Raw genomic sequence first — 14,530 nt, forward strand, 5'->3', positions numbered from 1 at the left:
TGAGTGATATTTAATTCTCAACTCAACATGACCGACTATGAATTTCTGTGAATTTCTCTTCGTCTGTATATCTGTCTCGCTGTCTCTTATTAATAACCTGTCTTTTTTTTTCATTCGTAGGTGTGAGTTCGATGATGACCCTCATCCCTCGAGCTCAGACTTTCCAAAGCTTCCTCACTGAAGAGACAAAAGAGGAAAAGAGAGAGAAGGAGAGACCGGCTTCGCCCTCTAGTGAACATAAAGGGCACTACAGCTCAGCACTACTGCACTGACACGCACTCGCACTGGGGAAGAAGGACGACAAAGGAAAAGAAGAAGAGAGAAATAAAAAAAAAAAAAAAAAAGACATTTTACAGACAGAGAATCAGTAGACATGTACAGTACAGTAAAGATGTATAGTTCTATAAATATCACTTGTAGAGATGAATATAATCTAGACAGGTTTTGTACCTGTTGTACAGCAACAGATGCCTCAATTTACAACTTTATTTTTGCACCTTTCTTTCTTCCATTTTGTTCCTTCTAGCTAAAACTCCTTTCTGCACATTATCATATTTTATGGACTATAAGATGGCATGAGGATTTAGACAGGATACTTTAAAAACATTTAAGAGCTATGAACTGCTCTTAAAAGGACACAAATCAGCCACGTGAGATCTTCTCTAGTGAATGATGTGCAAATCGTACGATCTGGCTTTCACACTCAGCACACCTCAACTCAGAGGCGTGTTGAATCTATATCAAGGCGTATCAAAGCTGTTCTGGTGTCGTATCAACCTTTTCCTTCAATTTTTCACATTTGTCGAATCAACCCTGAAAAAAAAAAACATGGCCTAAGCCTAAGGGTTACAGTGGTTTAGTGGTTAGCACATTTTCTCCATGCTTCTGGGGTTTCCTCCATGTTCTAGGATTTCCTTCCCTAAGCCAAAGATATGTGTTTATGTGCTGATTGGCATCTCTAAATTGTCCAGAGTGTGTGTGTGTGTGTGTGACTGTGCCCTGTGACTAGAGTGTCTCCCACCTTGATTTGGATCCAAAACCCAAAATTTGGATGGTTCTGTGCCATCTCCAGTGGCATACAGTAAGGAGACATGACCACAGCTTCCTCCGACTTGACGGCAGAAGTAAACTGTGTGTCTTCGAATTAGTTATCAGGATAAAGACCACGCCCTGAATAACCTGGCCAGGTAATGACGCTGATTATCTTGCATGCCTTTCCCAGAATTAAGTAAATATTCAGATTCAAGTTCAGCAGAATCGAATTAGCAGATGATGGTGAGAAGAAATCACAAAATTTTAGACAGTTGTAGCAGAAACCTGCATGATTTGAAAGAAACATGGCTCAGGAGTCGAGGCACGGTGGATGTGTCAGTAAACACTAAGCTAGACTCTATATTCAGGTTATATTTATTCAAGCTTTTCCCCATGAGGCGAGCTTCTCAGTTTTATGGAGCGCTTGCAGCTCCGCCCAACAAACACACTTGTCAGTACGTATAAAAAAACAGCCCACCCTTTTTGCCCAAGGCTTTTATTACCTATTATTAACTGGCTAATAAAACAGAATAAAATTGAACCACATAAAAAAAGAATTTTATAATACAACAGACCTGCCAACCCTCAAGAAGGAAACCATCCTGCATCATCGATCTGCTCTTCAAACTGTTTGTCTGTCTCGTGAGCGCTGACCGGAGAACAGCATTTATAATCTCTGTCCAATAGTCCTTGGCATTAATATTGTTTGTATCGTGTTAAGAGTCAGTTTAGGCTTTAAAAAAAAAAACATTTTTTCTTTGAGCTAAAAGCTTTGACAGAAAACAATGACACTGTGTGAAATGAGAACATAAGTGGGCGGGGCCTGTTGTATTTAATATGAAAAACAGAATTCTTTTGCATACTTTGGAGTATGTTCCACTGTTTACGTGAGCTGTAAATATTATTATTTTATGCTGTAATACAGCTTTTTCCGGTATTTCCGCAACTCCGCCCACAGCCACACCCTCCTACAATTGCAACAACTGGCCACGCCCACACTTAGTAAATAAATAATACAGGATTCGTTACAAAGAAGTAACATACAAACATATAGAAATTCTAACGAAAGTTTTCTATCCTTCAAGCAGCCAGAATTCAGGCCAGTGCGTCTTTTCCTCCGAGAAGACAAGTGACAGGTCCATAAAATATGATAGAATGTTACTACAGATATATTTATTCGGTTCAGAACAAAACCAGAACCAGAACACAAGTCTTTTTTGCACCCTGCACTTTTAACCAAAGCCTCGTTTGCACTTCAGTGTTTTTTGCTCGTTGCGTATTGTGGAGATTTGTGACGTGACACCGAGATCTCCCGTTACTGTTTTTTTTTCTTTCCACCTTGTCGTTATCACACAAAGCAGAACATGTTCTGTCAAAAATAAATATATCAAACCGTTTAACTTTTTTTTTTGCTTGTCACTGGAGTTACTGTAGAGTACATCATTTCTACTTTTAGTTCAGCAAAAAAAAAAAAAAAAAAAAAACACTGGGAAGGTGCATGTAGTGTTATTTAATTAGCTTTTGGAGCAAAAGGTCAAATTTTACACCATCGCCTATTTGATTTGAAATATTCACCATACTCATGTGTCCAGGCGAAAGATACATCTTAAAGGTGAAATTCCCCTTGATGTTTTCTGTTTTCTAATAGCCAACCTTATTGACTTGTTCAAATCCATAATAAAGGTTGTTACCTGTCCGTTTCGGCTCGAGCGAATTCGTTAGATGAGTGTCGAAGGGTAGATTCCGAAACTCAACTTTACCCAGAAGGCATTGCTGCAGCCTGACACAGACGTGTAAGTGTAAACAGGGGCAATAAAACAAAGACATTCACATTTCAGAAGTCTTCTATTTGTCTGTTTCGATTAAGTTTTATTCTTCCAGCGTGAAGGGATGATGGAACATTGTGCACTCTGCAGTAAGACTCTGCTCGGTGCGGGAAGGAAAGTGCATGAAAATCTCAGAGGAAATCACTTTATTGTCACTGCTGCAGAACAAGTCAACAAGGTTGTGGTGAAAACAGTATTGGAATAGAGAAATGAAAACATCAGGCCTTTGTTTGAAAGATTTCTTATTTTTTGTGATTTTGTGTCTAACTTGTGTCGAAGTGTATTTGAAAATGTTTTCTTTTTATCAAAACTGTAAAGCGTCTGGTGTGTCATCTTGCAACTTTAAAGCGTCAGTACTCCTAACTGCTGAGTAAACCTAATTCTGCGTTCACGATAACAAGCTGCTGCTGTCACCTCAGGTTTGACTACTGTGGGCGTGGCCTGTTCAGTTTCTTTAATTATTCATTATTATGTATAGTAGCTACGGCAGATCATCGAGACAAGCTCGTTCCTGCTACCGATTCGAACAAACAAACGAACAGTTGTTCTCTTAACAAGCTCTCCTTTTTTCTCTTGAAGTTAATACAGAAATAGGAAACATATCTTTGTCCTGAAGATTCTGTTGTGGAAGGAAACTTGGTACAAAGTGCTGATACTGGAGACTCCTTCCTTAGATATTAGATAATGCACTTTTTTTTTGCCCAGACTGTATAAGCTACCATGCTGGATAGGCCACGCCCACATAGTCAACCCTGTAGCGACATGAGTGACGTGTTGATTCTCAGAGTGAACGGTGGATAAGGAAGCGTTCACTTTAACATGTCGTAAATGTGTTTGCTGTTTTGCGGTACAGAGATGTAGCTGCTTCTGTTGATCATTTTCTCTACACGTCAGTCTGTTCATATACATGTATGGAGTGACTGGTCATGTACATAGCTCAGCTTTTACATACAGGAAAATAAAATCTTCTAAACTACCACAGTTGTGGTTAGAGTGTGTGTTTCAGATACTTTTTTTTCTTCTTCTTCTGTGGCAACTATTTCTACCAATCGGGAAAAAAAAAGATTTTAAATTTTAATCATGTAAAAAATGTTTTTTTTTTTCTTCTTCAAAGTAAATGGTGATATCAAAAGCATTTGGCCAGATGCCTTTATTCAGAGTAACTTACATTTCTCTGTTTTTAAACCACTGAGCAATTAAAGGTTAAATGTCTTGCTCAATGGCCCAACAGTGGCAGCTCACGACTTTCCGATCACCTTAACTGCTGATCTACCACTTCCTTTTCTGCTCTCTGTGAGGCCCCAAGTGCTTCTTCATAAGCATCTAAAATTTGAAGAGTTTCTCTTGACTCAACAGTGTATTGACCCGTTTTCTCTCAGACCTTCTGTCTTGTTTATCCAGACAAGTCGCCGATGGTGGAACGGAATCCCGATGTACAGGTAGAAAGGGTTAAAATATTGTAGGAGATAAAAACATTTGAAAATGTATTTTAAAGTTTGTTAAATTGTTCTATTTTCATTCATCCCAATTAAGTCAATTTTAGTTTGAGGAAACATGCCCAGGTTGGCTGTAAGTGTTGGAGGAAGCACGTGTAAGCATTCAGCCTCCAGGATTGCTAGATGGTGTGTGATGGGGCAAAATTACTTACAAATGATTTCATTAATACAAGACAGATGTGAGGTAACAAAAAACACTTTTATTACAAATCTTTTTTCTTTTTTTTCTCAAAACTCCCCATTTCCCCCCCATAGCATCCTCTAGAAAAGCCAAATCACCCACATTACAGCAAGCATTTTGAAGTCATTAACACTTTTCTTAAGTGAACTTGAGATAAAAACACAGTTTATCTTCCGTCACTGATTCCGTACTCCACTGATAACGGTGGTTCTCTCGTTATCTCGTCTTCAGAGATTGTTTCTCCATTTCTGTACGTATAAAAGCGAGAGCAGCTTAACATTTCTGAAAACATGTCCTGAATAATCTCATCAGAAGATAAAACGTTAGTCTTATTAATAAAACGCCTTAGTCGAATGAGGCATCATGAAGGACTGCGGGAAAGATATTTTCAGCTCAGTGTCATTAGAAATGCAAACATCCATCTCGGCATATTGTGGTTCCTTCACCAACCTGAGCTGAGACGAATGGAGAAAACGTGCAAAGCTCTTAATGTTGGAAATGTTTTGTCTTCTATCCTCTGTAAACATCCCTTTGTAGCTCATTCCTACAGAAATGTATTCGATTAAGCACGTTAATGTAAACTTGGGATTCGAATTACAGCCGAGATTCCTGTTAGAGCTGCTGTTATAGTAGATGAACCAACACTCGCTGACCAACTAGACTCAAGAAAAAAAAAAAAGAAAAAAAAAGAAAGAAATGCCATCATCTCATGGTCTTCATTTAGTGTGCTGCGTTCAATTATTCCAGTTAAACTCTTCTTCACGCACTTACTTCAAAAATAGTTTTTGAAATGTTTTTGATGTCATCACAGGCTTTCTATGGCCATGAGATTTCCAAGTGGCTCTTCCTTTCCTACTTTACACAAAGCCAGTAAGGTCTTGTTACCTGTCAATCAAACACTATTCACAAACTCACTCACTGGCTCATCACATACTGTATTCAGCAGTCTTTTCAGCTTAAACTTCATCTCAAACATCATCTTCGTCCTTTCCTCTGCTCTTTTTTGCTTGGGAGGTTGATGTATATTGGATTATTCTTTCTTTGGTTCCTTGTTGTCTTTTTCATCCTGTCATACACTCTGCCTTGCTCGCTAGAGTAACTAAGCTACAGGGGAAAAAAAAACAAGTTACATTTGTTAGTAATGAGAATGTTGTAGCTAGTAATAAAAATGTAGTTTCTATAGGGCTGGGCGACAAAACGATAACGATATGTATCGCGATAGACACGTGATCGATATCAATAAAAAAATGTGTTCGATAAAACGTTCGCTATTTTTTATTCTTTGTCGGAAGAAAACAAGTTTGGTTGCATTAACAAAGGCACTCACTCTCTTATAACCTAGCAATGTAGGGAGTGACACGCTAACAGCCAATCATGTAGCAATATCATGTTTAGTTGTGCCATATCGTTGTCTTGTGCTGGTCTGCTGGATTCCTCTTCAGTAACCGGTGACTGATAAGCAGAAAATGAGCCGCAGCAAGCGAGGAAATTGTGAATAAAAGAGGAAAAGTCAGCTCGCCAGTATGGCAGTTTTTTGGATATTATAAGTTTAAAATAAAAATGTTTAAATGTAATATATAGGTCATAAAATTGGTCATAAAAAAATCAATAACTATTTATATCTACCGATATGAAACACTGATATCGTGATACAGTTTTCAGCCATATCGCCCAGCCCTAAGTGTCTAGGAACAAAAATGTGCTAAGCATGAAATTCATTTGTTAAAGCACACAATGTAAGGATTATCATGATTCAGGACAATAAACTGGGCCTCAGTTAGCAAGCTGGATAAGAGTTCGTAGGAGCATTTAATGTGGTATTCATGGACATCCAGTTAGGTTGGAAATGTGTTATATACACAGTCCTTTATTTGGTGAAACTGTTAATTAAAGGAACAAGTGTTTATTATGCTCAGTGAAGGGGTTTTACCTCTCTTTTGGTGGTTTGTATCTGGGGCATGTACTCCAATCTCCTCACCTTCCTCCTGCAGAATAAGTGAGAGAACATTAAAGTGCACTTTATTATTTAGACCAAAGAGTGAGAGACTCAAGAAAGAAACCAAGTATCAGTAAAGAAAAAGACCAATTTATAATCGTTAAACACAAAAGCTACTCGGTAATGAAAAGCAGTTTAGCTTCCGCCGAAGTACAAACAGAAGCACTGTGAAAATGTACAGGTTAAATATGCAAATATACAGTAAGAATGTATGTAAATAAATAAATAAGGATATGGACAGAGAATATGAACATAGCTACTGAGTAGAAAACAGTATGGACGCTAATAAAGTTTATAAATATATAATTTTTCAAATATTAGTCAAATGTATGTAAGAGATATGTACATATGTGTATTACCCATGGATAATATACCAATGGAGACAACTGTGGTCATACAACTAAATATTAGTTTAGTGATTCACAGGATTGCTAAATCCTAGGAAAAAAAAACGATTGTACAAAATAGTTCTGAGTTTGTACAGTCAACGGCAGACACTGCTATTTTTTTTAACACACCCCTTTCAACTAATTGCCCAATTGTACAGCCTTATGAGCGTGCATATCATAAGTGCTGGGTCTTGTTTGTTTTCAGAGAATCTACTGCACCTACTGGTAACGTCTGCCATGTAACAATAAAAAATATACTAAAAACCTGGATTATTCTGGTTAGTCACATTGTACTACTATTATTTTGAACAATACTGTAATTATTCAATCATCCAATCATATAGCAGCATCATAAAATCGTGAAGATACAGAATAGTCTAGGAGAAAAAAAGACATTGCCGGTTCTTTATTACAATCTGGAACCTGATGTTGTCTTTTGATGACCTTTTTATTTGCTTTTCTGCTCACCGTGGTTGTAAAACGTGCTTGTCTGAGTTACTTATAGACTTCCTTTCAAACTGAACCAGCGTGTCCTTTCTCAGCAGCAAAGTGTTTCTGCCTGCAGAACTGCTGCTCACTGGGATGAATAATTTCATGAACTGTGCTGCTGTCATGTGATTGGATGTTTGGATCATTTTATGGATAAAAACATCTGTACAGGTGTTCTTCATAAAGTGGACTGTGAGTACAGGTTTATGTCATGCATGCAGTAATGTACCTGCTCCTCCACGTGAACAAAAGAATGACGGACATCAGGACGAGTGCGATCGCTACTCCTGCTGCAGTGTAAATATACCAACCGAGTCCTGAAATAAAAGCAGACAGAGATGAAGGATGAGAGTGTACATAATAATTGTGTAATTTAATGAGGTAATTTAGCCACAGTAGTATCAAAAGTAAAGAGCTCAGGGTTCTCTCTCGTGTCTTATGTAACACTAAAGTTAAGTTTTAAAACTGTACACACACTAACTGCTGCAGGGAAAAGAGCAGTACTTTGAATCCCTTTCTAATTAACATTCAAATTAAACTGATATGTAACATGTGAGATTTTACACTCCATTGTAAGTCTGTTAAAACTTTTTTTTTCAGTCAGAATATTTTCAGTGACACCCGTAATAACTAGAATTCAATACTTAATATATCTAAAGACAAAATCCTACAGATATACTGACAGATTTTCTTTCACATTCATACACATGAACTTAAAACCTGCTCCATTTCCTCTGAGTGTTAGTGCGCCGAGTCAGCGCATCTATCCAGAAGGGAAGAATCGATAGGTCATGAGATATGTGACATGGGATGACCAGAGCAGGGCTTCCAGGGTATTAATCGATATGACAAAGTTCAAAACACTTACACGGCTGTCAATCATTCCAGATTCAGGTGTGGATTGGCTCACCTATGTTTTTTCACAATGACTGCTCTTTATTGCGTGGTTCCAACTCAAAAATATTAAGACGCGCTTTAGACTTAAGTCCAAGGTCAAGAATCAAGCACGATTGAGACGCACTCTGGTTTCACTCAAATGCCAGCCCGAACTTGTATCTCTTGCGCAAGTTCTCTACAGCTCTTAAAATCCATAGTGAGGTCTGGATGCTGGGGTGTGTAACAACTCAATTCTGAATACAGCCCTTAAAAAAACATACTAACAATTATAGCAGTAGGAGCAGTATATTATTACTTTTTTTGTTTAGATTTGGTTGATTATTTAATCCTGCTCAAGGCTAAGTGTAAATGTATAAGGCATTGTGCAAACTGCATTAAAATGCTTAGTTGTTCTCAGAGAAAGAGAAGAGAAGAGAAGAGAGAAAGAAAGAAAGGAAGGAATTAAGGAAGGAAGAAAGGTCATAGTGGCCATCTTGAAGCCAAATTGCTTTCTTTCTAAGCTGATAATTTGATGGGATGAAACAGAAGTTAGAGGTGTGGCTTAAAGTTCAAAGGAAAACAGAGTTTTATTTTGACCTATCCAGTATATTTACAATTTTATGCATAATGTTGGGTTATTAAACTATACAAATAGCACTCTTAAGGTGTTATGGAGTCTGAAAAATTCAGACAGTAAACACACAGCTGATGGATGACATCTGTGTATATGCAATAGTGTTGTGTAGTTGTAAACCTTTTGGACTGGAAACCACCACGAGCCTGATAATTCTGCTAGAAACCTCCCCGTGTGTGCTGAAGTTACAGCGATAATTCCCGCCATCATGCTGGTTCACGTTGTTTAAATGCAGCTCCATCTCCATTGCGTCGCTGCAGTTCATGACTCCACTGTGCAGATACTCGCTGAGTTCCACACCATCGTCACTCAGTTTACACACCGCTAACAGACTGATCCATCCATCCGCTCCCTCCATCTTCTCCATGCTGACATTGTACACGGTGTCGTTTTGACTACATCTGATGGTCACGTCTTCGCTTTCAGAGACGTGAAGATATTTGGTGTTGGGATTGTGGTAGAAGACCGGGGTCGTCACTGCACAGAGGAAAGAGAAAAGAAATGATAAGATAAACAGCTCAAGGAGTTTCTCACCTAATGCTACATACTGTATTTACAGAGTATGTATTATCTATACTAGTATATAGAAGCATTATAGCGCATCACAAAAACTGATTTAATACTTAAAAGAAGACATTATTGAATTTTGTTTGAGCATGTAGTTATTCTGGGGAAAAAAGAACTAAGCATAAAGCGGACTTTTGTCTATTGGTGACATTCCTCTTTGGCTTGCATGACTAAATTTACTATTAAATGTTAACTTCTCAAAAACAAAAATAATAAAACTGACAGAATGCCAAACTTATAACCTGACAATGAAATTTTAAGATTTCTTTAAACTTTAAAGTCCAGATTTTTGCCTCCGATCTAATTTTCCAGCAAAAAGCTTTTTTTAGTTTCCTTTAAACTGTAATCTTCTCATTTTTGTATATATTCTTAGAAAAACACTCAGAATTTCCAGATTGCTTATAAACCTCAAAGCAAACCCAAAACAGTTCATTTAAAGCTCCTTAGCAGATAAGCAATGGTGTTTATTTTTAAACACAGGCGTATTAGTACCTTTTAATAGGATACGCTCTGTTGTAGGTTTCACTGAGTTCCTCCAGAAGGACAAGCCAGAGAAAACATTAAAGGTTTTCAGCTTTTAGCTTATTATTTTAAAGGGTATGTTTTCAATTAATCTCCTGTCTTAAAGGTGAAGTTCATATACTCTTGAAAGGTTATCTACATTTTCTCCATATCACTGGCTTCATTTTCTTTTAGAATTCCAAAGTCTTTGATATAATATAAATTTTTATTTAAACATGAAGTCATATTGTTTCCTAGACTTTGTTTCATAGATTTTGATCGATATTCTTATAAAATACACAAAACCATATCATATTACAGATCATTCACCTTTATAAACAGATATCCAGGTTATCGTGGTACTACGTTTAATTCTGTCACAGATAATGCAGGCCAAAAAAAAGGTGAATTAATAAAATAAAATCTTGACCCAGCATGAAATGATGGTTAGTAATCATTAGGGTTTTTTACACTGGGCTTAACCAAAGAGTTACTGTCATTGTAAACCCTGCATTTAATCCTGGCCAGAGGAGCGTTTAACATGTGTAATTTAGAAGCAGGGTTATCGCTGCTTTTTACCCGGGGTTATAAAAGGGTTAGTGCTGGTTTACCTGTGTTAATCCCACATTATGGTGCGAAACATGTACAGTGTGAAACAACACAGTATTAGAACATTACGACTAGACGCATAGCAACTGAATACATGCGTCATATCACAAGAAATACAGGATGAAAAAAACTTGGTTGAGGTTGAAATACATGACACTGAAAAACTGTAAGTTTGATAATGAACGTCTGGTTAATTATGCAAATAAATTAACAAGGCCAATAAAAATAAAGTTTAAAGTGCTATGAAAAATAATACCTCAGTTGCAGAATAATAGTCGTTTTTTTCCTCACCGATATGAACGTGCGAGACAAGCCGTTATTCAAAACAGTCATGAAGATGCAAATAAAATGTTAACCCAGGGCTTAGGATTGTACTGTGAAACATAAGATTCTGAATAACCAGGGTTAACTGTTAACCTCGGGTAAAGTATGAGCAGTGTGAAACATCCAACTATATAGCCCAGGATTCTGTTTATCTGGAGTTCAGAATAATCCAGCTTTAACTATTTACATCTGGACAATATAGAATGTTTGTATAAAAGATCATAATTGCTCAGAAAACTAATAGAAAGATTGTAAAATGTGATGAAATATCTTATAAATAAACAAAAAAATGAATTCAAATGCCCTCATACAGTACCTTGTTTTTGCACCAGTGTATCCTTGGTCCATGACCCTTGAGGAAAGGTCTGCACTGAGCAGTGATACACACCCTCATCTTTTTCAGTGACGTTCATTATTCTGATGCTGCCGTCCAACGCTGATGCAGCGATGAACTCAACTCTACCGTCGTAAGCAGCGTCAAAATTGACGCCGTACTCAGGGTGAAAAATGGCAAGTGGAGCCGAGTTGACATCTTTAGTCCATGACACCATGATGAGGTTACCACTCCAGGGACATGAGCAATCCAACAACATCCCATTCTGAAGCTTCACTATGCTGCCTGGGATCTGCAGCTCCTCCGAGACTGATAGATAAACACAGATACTGTAATACTACCTTGCTATACATTTGTTAAGTATGCCAGTACGATTATAACACAGTAAATAGCAAGATAACAGGGTGGACCAACACAAGACAATAGTAAAGCAGAATCAATCAATATCCACAATATCATGAAGGTGGAAGGTAGAATAATGTTATGCCTGATCGGTGTGTATCCCCATAGGATTCTAGATCTGAGCTTTGACCAAATTCTTTATTTTTTCTCCAAACTCTCAGCCAGTCCTTGGAGAATTTACTGGTATGTTTTGGGACATGGTCCAGTACTGCTTCAGCTTTAATTTTTTCACAGATGGTTCTTTAATCATCTTGCGGTCTGCTCTCGGGGTGAATTTGATTGGATGGCCTGACCTGGCCATGTTGGCAGCTGTTTTAAATGATTTTTGGACAGTGGAATGTCTAATTACAAATTCTTCTGAGATCTTTTTATATCCGTTACCAGACTCTTAAGCATCAACAATCTTCTTTCTAAAGGCCTTAGAGAGCTCTTTGAATCTCACTATGGTGATACCATATGTATATATGAACATCAACCAAAAAAATTCTGAGCCACTGTGTAATCCATAATACCAAAGTCCATAATACCAAAGAAAATGTCTATACTTGAATGAATGCTATGTCTACCTCATCATATCGAATGTGATCAGGAAAATAGCAACTGTTTTTATGTTACCACGATATTATGTGGTAAAGAGTTCTTCAAGACATCAGGTAGAATATTCTGAACCTGTTTTAATTTAATGACTTCTGTCATACAACAAAGTATGTAGACATGTCTTGTACACCTGTATTTAGAAAACGTCTCAGTCGGAAACTTGGCTAACACAGAAACCTCAAAGACCATCATCTGATTTCCCACCACCGAAGAGTGACGAGAGTTATTTTTCCAACTGCCATTTGACACGAAACCATGGCACGCGATGGAGATAAACCCCTCAAATGTAATTAAAATTATCCAAAGATCAGTACACTCAAGTTGAGGTTTTATTTAAAAACATTACAAGGAAAAAAATCTAAAATAGGCTGGTTTTACCCAAACAAGCTGTACAATAGACAAAGCAGAAAAGCAAACATTCCCTCACAACAAGCATGTTTAGTCTGGATGACCATGAGAGTTATTAAATAGTCACTCAGCAGGTGGCTAAAGGCTCTGAAGAAACAATTAACACATATCATCATCTATGCAAGTAACCACATTAGAATATGAGGAAACTGATATTCAATATACAGGAGAAGTTTCCATGTCTGTACTTGTCTGAAATTATGTACAGTATTAATAATTGAAAAAAGCCTCCAGGTTCACAGCTGGATATCTGAAGTATAGAAACGGCAAGTTATACTTGGTGTTCAGTTTGCGTTTATCTCTCAGCCAACATACAAGTGACACTGGAAGGCAGTTGTTCCACAAAGCTGCCTGATTTGAAATATAGTCCATATGTAAGGAATAAAACACAAAGGGACATGATGATCTAGGAAAGAAAATCTTAAGTTAAGATGCTGTGCTGGTTTCTGACATGAAGCTGTCGATTCTTTTGTTATAAGTTCAAATTGTCAATACAATAAACTTTTAAATACACTCATTAACAACACTCCATACCCTTTATCTATTTACAGTATAGATACATTTCGTTTTTAAGGGGCATTTGTAAAACAAGTTAGTTCCTGCTGTTAATTGTTTAATTGGAGCCATAAACATTAGTTTTTGCTCTTTAAAGCTGGAAGACTTTCTTGTGGAGAAGCGGTGTCTGAACAATTGCAAATGTTGAAGAAATGTCAAATTAAATGAAAAGTATGTCAACGTGGTGTTCTCCCCCTCACAGAAATGCTAATGCTAATTATATGTTCTGTTCATTGTTAAAGACTAAGGAGACCTGGTTTATAATAATAATAATAATAATAATAATAATTATTATTATTATTATTATTATTATTATAAATCAGGTTTTATACAAATTTATGGTCATAATTTCTATTTTATTAAAAATTCTATTACTTTATTATTACTTTCCAATTTGAATTAATAATCAATTTACTCATAAAGATAGTAAATAAATAAAAAAAATTAACTGCGGGTTCTTGAATGAAAGAAATCTGTTTCACATATTACTATAAGTACTTTAAACTTTCTTTGTAAATATTATTTGATTTATACAAGTTTTTTTTCAATAAGTATATTTTGTTATCACAAAAAGTACATTGAAAGTAGCAGCACAGTACCTTTGATAAAAGAGAGTGAAATCAGAAGTGCCATGAAGTACCAGTTTTCCTTTTGTACAGCCTCCATCATCACGGTCTGAGTGAAAATGAATGCAGCATTGATGAAGACGAGACGCAAAGAACGACTTCCTGTTCAGAGACACTCAAGAGCGATTCAGAATTGAACAAGGGGAAGTAACTTACTAAAACTGAAACTTAACCATTTATTGTTCTTTTACCACAATTATTATCTGTCAGACAGTGAAACAACACTCACTGTGAGAGACAAGAATCTGAAGTGTTTTAAAAGAAATGACTATTTTCATAAATGTGAAGTAAAACCAACTAGCAAATAATACAGCAAGATGATTTGAAGTGTAAAGAAGTTACAGTAAAGTTGTTCATCTCTGAAATGTATTTTTTCTTTACCCATTAGCTGTAAAAAGATATCTACAATGAAACTGTTAGGGTTACGCAATTCATCACACACGACACTTCATGCATTTGATGGGCAAATCGAAACACACACACTTACACACACAACCACACTTCCAAACACTTACACTTAAATACAGAAAGGCAGCTCCATTCAAGATTCTTATTTTTTGTGTTTCAAATCCTACTGGGTTCAGATACTATTTCCTGAAACATTGGAAACAAAAGTTGTAATACTTTTAACCAAAAAAAATTTCTTCACAAAATTCTTTGTCCCATTATGAATTTAACTGAACTGTGT

General features: G+C 36.7%; 2 protein-coding genes across 2 annotated transcripts in view; one reads left to right on the forward strand and one right to left on the reverse strand.

The window, feature by feature from the left end:
• The window catches only part of dok6 (docking protein 6), a 62,626-nt gene extending 62,297 nt beyond the window's left edge, over nucleotides 1-329 (forward strand). Inside the window, exon 8 of the mRNA XM_060861777.1 lies at nucleotides 121-329. Coding sequence (XP_060717760.1) covers nucleotides 121-272 — 152 coding nt within the window. The 3' untranslated portion in view covers nucleotides 273-329. The remainder of the gene's footprint in view (nucleotides 1-120) is intronic.
• Nucleotides 330-4,534: 4,205 nt separating this feature from the next.
• On the reverse strand, nucleotides 4,535-13,917 carry cd226 (CD226 molecule). The gene is made up of 6 exons (XM_060861588.1): nucleotides 13,816-13,917; nucleotides 11,237-11,563; nucleotides 9,040-9,396; nucleotides 7,639-7,726; nucleotides 6,466-6,520; nucleotides 4,535-5,639 (listed from the first exon to the last, which is right to left on the reverse strand). The coding sequence occupies exons 1-6, from the start codon at nucleotides 13,883-13,885 to the stop codon at nucleotides 5,511-5,513; spliced, it is 1,026 nt and encodes a 341-aa protein (XP_060717571.1). The 5' UTR covers nucleotides 13,886-13,917; the 3' UTR covers nucleotides 4,535-5,510.
• Nucleotides 13,918-14,530: the final 613 nt, after the last annotated feature.

The sequence above is a fragment of the Tachysurus vachellii genome, chromosome 25 (genome assembly GCF_030014155.1).
Source record: "Tachysurus vachellii isolate PV-2020 chromosome 25, HZAU_Pvac_v1, whole genome shotgun sequence".
NCBI classification, from domain to species: Eukaryota; Metazoa; Chordata; class Actinopteri; order Siluriformes; family Bagridae; genus Tachysurus; species Tachysurus vachellii.